The sequence below is a fragment of the Callospermophilus lateralis genome, chromosome 15 (genome assembly GCF_048772815.1).
Source record: "Callospermophilus lateralis isolate mCalLat2 chromosome 15, mCalLat2.hap1, whole genome shotgun sequence".
NCBI classification, from domain to species: domain Eukaryota; kingdom Metazoa; phylum Chordata; class Mammalia; order Rodentia; family Sciuridae; genus Callospermophilus; species Callospermophilus lateralis.
Window position 1 is genome coordinate 41,336,982 of NC_135319.1, and position 8,334 is coordinate 41,345,315.

Consider the following 8,334-nt stretch of genomic DNA (forward strand, 5'->3'; position numbering starts at 1 on the left):
ACAGTCATGAAGTTTATTAGTCTTCATATGCCTACATACAACCACTTAGCAAAATGCAGTTGATGGGTTTTTGGTATTTGGGACTGTCATATAACCATTTTGTTTGATTTTCTTTCTCTCATATTCATATAACAAATGAACTTATTTTATTAGGATGAAATAATGATCTTTTAAGATTGTTGCTATTATACTGGCATAATTTATACTATCTTTTATTTCTGTATCTTCTTTAGGAAAAAGAAAAAACTCAGATGATCACAATTAACAGGGATCTATTAATGGCCTTTGTTTATTTTGATCAAAGCCATTGTGGTTATCTTCTTGAAAAGGATTTGGAAGAGATACTGTATACTCTTGGATTACATCTTTCTCGGGCTCAGGTAATCTATTCTGTGAATTTAAAATAAAAACCGTTTTTATTACCATTTTTTTTTTTCTCCCTGTGCTGGGGATAGAACACAGGACTTGCTAATGCAAGTGCTTTAGCACTGAAACTGCCTCTCCTGTAACTTTTCAAGAAGTTACTTTTTTTTTTTTTTTTGGTACCAGGGATTGAACCCAGGGGTGCTTAACCAGTAAGCCACACCCCCAGCCTCCAGCCCTTTTTATTTTTATATTGAGATAGGGTCTCACTAAGTTGTTTAAGGCTTCACTAAGTTGCTGAGGCTGGCACTGAATGGCCTCAGCCTCTTCAATGAATGGGATTACAGGTGTGTATCACCATGTTTGGCTAAGAAGTTACTTTTCAAAGAAAATATAAATAGAATAAGTTAATGTATTCAATTCCATAGGTAGGTGCTCATTTTTTTACATCTCTATTGACTTTTTCATTAAAAAAAAAAAAACATAATAGATATAAATTGTAAGAGTCAAGCAGTACTGAAATTTACAAAGTAAAAAGGTTAAAAGTCCCTCTTTGCTCTTCTACTCCTCAGGCCCGGCACATAACCTTCTAGATTTTTTTGTAATCAACTAAGTTTCATTTTTCTAAACATAATATGAAATTATGTTATACATATTGATGAAACTCTTTTAAAATTTTCTAATATATCCTGGACATTTGTGCCATGAAAATAGAGATCTCATTCTTATAGCTGCATAGTATTCCATTATATAGGTGTATAATTTATTTAACTACTCCCTTATTACTTATGGTTTTCATATTTTGGAATTATAAACTTATGCTGTAATAGACACCCCTTGTTACATTTATTTTAATATATATGTTAGTGTTTCTAATAGTGTTACAATTTTTAACAATTAAATTTTTTTTTCAAATATAACTTGGAAGTGATTGAGTAGGAATGGGTACCTGAGAAAGCAGTTTCCACAGATGTTCTTCATTTCTGAAAATTAGAACACAGTTGTTCAAGGAAAATCAAAACACATTTTCATCTTATTAATGTGTTTACTTGCTTATATTATAGGTAAAGAAGCTTCTTAATAAAGTAGTTCTCCGTGAATCTTGCTTTTATCGGAAATTAACAGACACTTCAAAAGATGAAGAAAACCATGAAGAGTCTGAATCATTGCAGGAAGATATGTTAGGTTTGAGTATATTGAAATCTTGCTTTTTTATAAATATTCATTAGTTAAAAAAGAAAAAAAGTCTTACTAAAGTGTATTGTCTTTTATTATAGGAAATAGGTTGTTACTGCCAACACCAACAGTAAAGCAGGAATCGAAGGATGTGGAAGAAAATGTAGGACTCATTGTGTACAATGGTGCAATGGTTGATGTAGGAAGCCTTTTGCAAAAATTGGAAAAGAGTGAAAAAGTAAGAGCTGAAGTAGAACAGAAGCTGCAGTTACTAGAAGAAAAAACAGGTGAGGGACAATATGTGTATGTTAGTACTTTTAAAGCTCTGTTTGTGTGTGTGTGCACGTACATACATACCTCACATTTTGCTCTGGACAGTGTGTAACTCTACTTTCATCTGTTTCTATTGGAGACAATAAAATCACTTAGTTTTATAAGAATTTTTCTTGTTCATTGGGGTGTAGTGGGGCATGCCTATAACTAGGGAGGCCGCTGTAGGAGGATCACAAATTTGAAGGCAGCTTAACAAGACCCTGTCTCAAAAGTAAAAAGGGCTGGGGAGGTATATTGGTGGATATTAGTTGTTCATTCTCAGATTCACTTGATATTCTGTTCTATCCTTTCAGACCTCTGCTAGTTCCACTTACTTTTTACTGGTTCCTATTTTCGCTAGTTTGTGCAGTCATCTAAAAATTGAAACTGGGTTTAGAAATACTAGTACTTAAAACAATTTCAATAAAAATAGTATTGCATTGTGCTTTAGGTAACTAATGAAGTTGGTATTTATGGGCATTTTAAAGAATTGCATCTGCTTTTTATTTTCATAGCTTAAGTATTTTTAACCTCAAGCTATACTGGAAATTATAGAGGTTCAAGTGGTTTGTTTTGGACTTTTTTTTTTACTAGATGAAGATGAAAAAACCATATTAAATTTGGAGAATTCCAACAAAAGCCTCTCTGGTGAACTCAAAGAAGTTAAAAAGGACCTTAGTCAATTACAGGAAAACTTAAAGGTTTCAGAAAACATGAATTTGCAATTTGAAAACCAACTGAATAAGACAATCAGAAACTTGTCTACAGTAATGGATGAAATCCACACTGTTCTCAGAAAGGTTTGAAATTTTGTACTTTCAACATTTTCAGAGTTAGGGTTAGGGTTATTTATAGCATTTTTAATGTACTTTAATGTTATTTTGCTCCTTGTAAAAGCTTTTCCAAGAAGCAAATGATAGCATTCCATCTTCTTGAGACAAGTCAAAAGTAGTTCGCCAAAGATTATATTTTTTTAAAACTTAATGATGAATGTCAGTATGGTTTATGTGTACAGATTTTTTTGAGGTTGACCTCAAATTTATTTTTTTATTCACATAGATTTCAGATATGTCATTGTATTTAATCATCCCAGTATCCCTATTAGTTAAGCATTGTTTTATTTTTTTTAAATACACGACGGCAGAATGCATTTACAATTCTTATTACACATATAGAGCACAATTTTTCATATCTTTGTATATAAAATATGTTCATACCTGGGTGTACAGATTGTCTGAAGCAAATGTTGAACTGGAGATGTGGCTCAGTGATAGAGTGTATGCCTAGCATTTTGTGAGGCCCTGTGATTATTTCCCAGCACCACAAAATTTATTTGTATTTCTTTCTAAACCAAAGAGTATTTTTGAACTAAGATATGAAATCATTTGGTTCTTTTAAACCATTTATTGTGAGGCAGAATTTAGGAAAATTCTTTGGCATCAGATATTAAAATGAATTTATTAGTATTTTTTAATCACTATAAAAATTTTATAATTGAATTACATTATAAAATACCTTCAAGTAACATAAGAAAATGTAATAAAATATACCTTTTCCTTATCTATTATTTTACAGGATAATGTAAAGAATGAAGACAAAGATCAGAAATCTAAGGAGAATGGTGCAAATGTATGATAAAATTTGTGTCGTGATGAAAAATGCTGTTAAATAATGTAATATATAAAAATCATGATACAAGAATGTTTGAAGGTGATGCATGTTTTAGTAGTATAAATTCTGTTAGTTCAAATGATGTATAAAGTTTTATGAATGTTGAGTCTGCTTTTGAAAATTGCTTGTAATTTCTAGCATTCAAATTATTAAACACTCCTTGAGTGAAATAATTTTGCATTGCAAAATGTTTTAGGATGAACTTTGTTATAGTTTTAACCCCAATAAAGTTCATCAATTTACTTGACAGTAGTATTTAATTACCAAATGTCTTTTATTAAAATGCCTAAATTTTTTTTTGTTTTTTATGCATAAAAGTTTTTTATTTTATTTATAGAATTATCATTATTTACCTTTTAATTTTGTAGTCCATCTTTTAAAACTTCACTATAAATCATAAAATAGCAAGCTGCTTAAATTTTTGACCAGAAGTATTTTTACTCTTCACCAAAAATTCCCTCTAGTTATCAATATCTAAAAACATTGTTAAAAATTCAGTTCACCCAAAAGACAGTTCATTAAGAACTAAGAAAGCAGTAGACAACTGGTATTGGTATTTTGTTTGTTTGGCTTTACGTAAAATTCATAGACCTGATGTTAATGTTAACTGTTAACTGCTTTCAATTAATTGTTCTACTTTCCCAGAGTAGCACTTCTATTACTTTTAATTATGAGGGTTTCTTTTTAAAAAATTCAGTGTATGTCAAATGTACAGTTTAGTACCAAACCAATAGATGTCAGTATGATGCCTTAAGTTAAATTTTTAATTAAAAATGTTTTTTTTTCTTAGTCTGTGTATATACTTAAGAGTTTCAGAGGTGTTTAAGAGTTCATGTAACTGTTGAGTGAAAAAAAGAAGGAAATGTGATGTACTCTGCAACAGTGGTTCTCAACAGGATGTGAATTTATCCTTCAGAGGGCATTTGGCAATGTCTGGAGATCTTTTTAAGCAATTGGGTGGGGGGCTACTAGCATCTATTTGTTAGAGAGTAAGGACAATTCCCCACGATGAGGAATTATTCAGTCCAAAATGCCAGTAGTGCCCAATTTGAGAAATCCTGCACTTAAGGAATATAAGGTTAAACAACATTTTGTCTTTATAAAGTTATACTTAGGGAAAACTTAGCTGAATCTGTAGATGATTATTTTTTTATACTTATAAAACTCGAAGTGGAATGTTTTGCTCTCATAAAAGTATGTTATATTAGAGTTTATTTCATTTTGTTTTACCTTTCATTTTGATAGAATAATGGCCAAATATTCTAAATAGGTGAATATGAGACTTAATATGTGACTTAAGTCAAATGGAATCCATATGGCTCTTACTGAGGAATGGATTAAAACTCTTCAAATTCTTCAAACCACTTTTTGTCTTAAAGTGATATTTCTTCTCTTCAGGTCTAGTTGAACCTCTCCAAAGTCACTTTACTTCTTGAGCCATAATTATATCATTAATATGTAAATGTTTCTTCATCGTTGAGATGAGAGGAAACTGTATAGGTTTTTTAGTTTGTTTTTTGGTACTATAGGGATTTAAACCAGGGTCGGATTTTATTTTCTTCTTGAGACAAGATCTTGCTAGGATTGCCCAGACTGGCCTCAAAACATGGGATCCTCCTGCCTCAGCCTCCCAAGTAGCTAGAATTACAGGTGTGGGCCTCCATGCTCAATAAATTATATGGAGTTTTTTAAAGCAAACACTTTACCTCAGAGTTATATCCCCAGCTCTATTTTATTTTGAGACAGAGTCTTACTACGTTTCCCAGGCTAGCCTTGAACTTATAGTCCTCGTGCCTCTCCCTCCCAAATTGCTAGGATTATGAGTTGGTATTGTAGCTTGCCTACCCTGTGAGAAACTCTGGGTTCAACCCCTAGTACTGCAATAAGAAAAATGTGGTTTACCAATCTGCTGGGATTGCCATATGCCACTGCAGCTGATAGGAAACTTTTAACTAAAAGATAGTAATGATAGAGTTTCTGCAAAAGTATATTTTTAAATGAAAGATCAGGACTGGGACATGGCTTAGTGGTATGCCACTTGGCTAGCTTACATGACTCCCTCATTTAAATCTCTAATAAGAGAGAGATCATACAAAGGCCAACTATCAGCTTTATTTTTGTACAATAAATTTTAAATAAGCATAAAGTAGGTATTATGGAGGAAGAATCTAAACCTTCCAATTTTATTTTTACTTACAGATATAATTTCTTTTTTTGAATGTATTTTTTTAAGACACTAGGGATTTAATCCAGGAGTGCCCTACCACTGAGCTACATCCCTAGCGCGTTTGTATTTTTCTTTTGAGACAGGATCTCACTAAAATTTGACCAGACTGCCAATTAAGTTTCTTGTAAATGAGTGTCATCCCCTGGAGTAACAAAGGAGTAGTCCTAGCAGAAGAGGTAACTTGTGCTTCTCTTTCTCAATGAAATTGATGATGAACTGTCAAAAGGAACAGTAAACTACTTGGTAGAAATAATTCCGACATCTCTTTTGTTGTTAAATTAAAATTTAATTTCATGATTTGGTGCCAGACTGTTTGGATAAGCAAAGTGTAGGCCATGATGCTTTGAAAATATTCAGCAAAGCCATTAAATAAAAATTGAAAATAACCCAAAGAGTTAATGTTATGGGATGTGTATCTTTCAGAATATTTGGAATACAATTTGGAGAAATGGATAAGGGAAAAGAACTTAGTGTAGACTCAGTTAAATGATACTTAAATCACTTATTGGAATTGAAAATATCAGGTGGTTTTGGTAATAATCTAGATGACTCCAATTTTTATAGGTTTTTTCCTTTCTTTTTTTGACACTAGTGATTGAATCCAAGTGTACTTAATATCTGGGCCACATCCCTAGCTAGACCTTTTTTAGTTTTTATTTTGAGACAGGGCCTCACTAAGTTGCTGATAACTAATCTCCTTCTGTCTTAGCCTCCTGAGTCACCAGGATTAGAGGTGTGCACCAGCAGTTTTTTGGGTTTATAGTTTGTTTTTTACATAATTGACCTCAACAGTTAAAATTGTGTTCCAAAATTGAATTCCAAAAGTTTTTTCAAAAATAAACAGAACTTCATGTGCCATGGTATACACCTATAATTCCAGCAGCTCAGGAAGCTGAGGCAGGAGGATTGTAAGTTCAAAGCTAGCCTTCAAAGCAAGGCCCTAAGCAACTTAGCAAGAACTTGTCTCAAAATAAAAAATGAAATGTAGGCTAAGGATCTGGCTCAGTGGTTAAGCAATTCTGGGTTCAGTCCTGGGTATCAAAAAAAAAAAAAAAACCAGAACTAACTAACCCCAGCTCCATGTCGTAGTACCAACCTGTAGACTAGCTACTAAGCAACGTAGTAAGACCGTGTGTTAAAAACAAACAAGCAACTAACCCAAGGCTCTTTACAACTTACTTTTAGTTAATTGTAATACTTTAGAAAACATTTTCTAAGTGAAAACTTAAAAAATATGTAAAGACCCTGAAATGGATGAGCCAGACCAAATTGTACAGATTAGTTGTTATCCTCTCTGTGCACCCTGATATCTCCTAATAATACCACATGTCATCATATAACTACACCTCATCCCTGGCACATATGCTTGAATTTCAAAGAACATATCAGCAATTGTGTGACTTTGGGCCATTTTTTCTTAAAACTCAAAGAGTGATCAGAATATAGGATTATACCTTTGTTTAAGTGCCAGACTTTGGGAACTTTTACCAGAAGTGTACTAAGGAGGGAAGACAAAGATCCGTATTATATTTTTAGTAAATCTTAATGTTTACATTCAGCCTCAGTGAGGACAAGTGAACTTGGACCTGAGTCCCCAGGCATTGTCACTCTTTAAAATCTCAACCCTCTGGCAACTTCCCTGTATTTCAGTTCAGGGGGAAGTCTCAAGTGTCTTAGTCCCCTAGGCCACAGAGCTCTAGCAGAGAGCAAAGGGATGAATAGGAATTATTTTTGTCACAGTCACAGTATAATTGTGTTATACCTCACTACAGAGTTGGTCGCTTCTTTCTGGTAAGAAAGTAATATTTATGTAGAAAGTGAAACAGTGTTCTGGAAGTGGGTGATTTTCTGCTAAAGGTATTTATATTGTTAAACAGATGGAGTTGGCATATTAAAATGTGAATAAAATGTGTAATAATTGTATTAGAGAATCTACCCCTGAATAATGTTCACTAGCCATTAAAGCATGATGAAAACATCATGCTACTTGTACATAGCAAATAGCAAAGATATTTTCTTTAGATACCTGAATATGTATTAATTCCAGCAAGAAAGAAATTTCATCTTCAGTGATTGACTGGTTCCAGGCCAACCTTGGTAAGTTCTCTGGTGATATGTGATTCCTGAGAAACTTCTTGGAGCTGAATCCCCTTAGCTAGTTAGAACTCTAAATACTGGTTAGAATATGTCAAAAATATGATAGTAGGAACTATAAGTTCCCTTCCATGTGGTCTTTCTGGCCCAGCATGCTTCTTCCCCCACCTCCTATACTGGAGGTTGAGCCCAGAGATACTCTACATCCCCAACTGTTTTTATTTTGAGACAAGGTCTTGGTAAATTACTGAGGCCGCCTCTAATTTAAGATTCTCTTGCCTTAGCCTTCTCATCACTGAGATTATAGGTATGTACCACTATGCCCAGCATAAACTTGGCTTAAACTGGGAACCTTTTGAAAGAAAAGGGGGGTTGCCAAAAATACCTACATGACACCAGATACAAACCAGGACTGTCCAAGGCAAAGTGGAAGATAGGGTTTATGCTTATTTACTTTTTACTTTAGGGATAATATTGACGTTTTGGTGTTC

General features: G+C 33.2%; 1 protein-coding gene across 3 annotated transcripts in view; it reads left to right on the forward strand.

Moving 5' to 3' along the window:
• The window catches only part of Ccar1 (cell division cycle and apoptosis regulator 1), a 52,889-nt gene extending 46,748 nt beyond the window's left edge, over window positions 1-6,141 (forward strand). For all 3 annotated transcript variants that reach the window (XM_076835153.1, XM_076835154.1, XM_076835155.1), the window contains 5 exons: window positions 234-380; window positions 1,428-1,548; window positions 1,641-1,826; window positions 2,446-2,651; window positions 3,427-6,141. In XM_076835153.1, coding sequence (XP_076691268.1) covers window positions 234-380; window positions 1,428-1,548; window positions 1,641-1,826; window positions 2,446-2,651; window positions 3,427-3,486 — 720 coding nt within the window. In that variant the 3' untranslated portion in view covers window positions 3,487-6,141. The remainder of the gene's footprint in view (window positions 1-233; window positions 381-1,427; window positions 1,549-1,640; window positions 1,827-2,445; window positions 2,652-3,426) is intronic.
• Window positions 6,142-8,334: the final 2,193 nt, after the last annotated feature.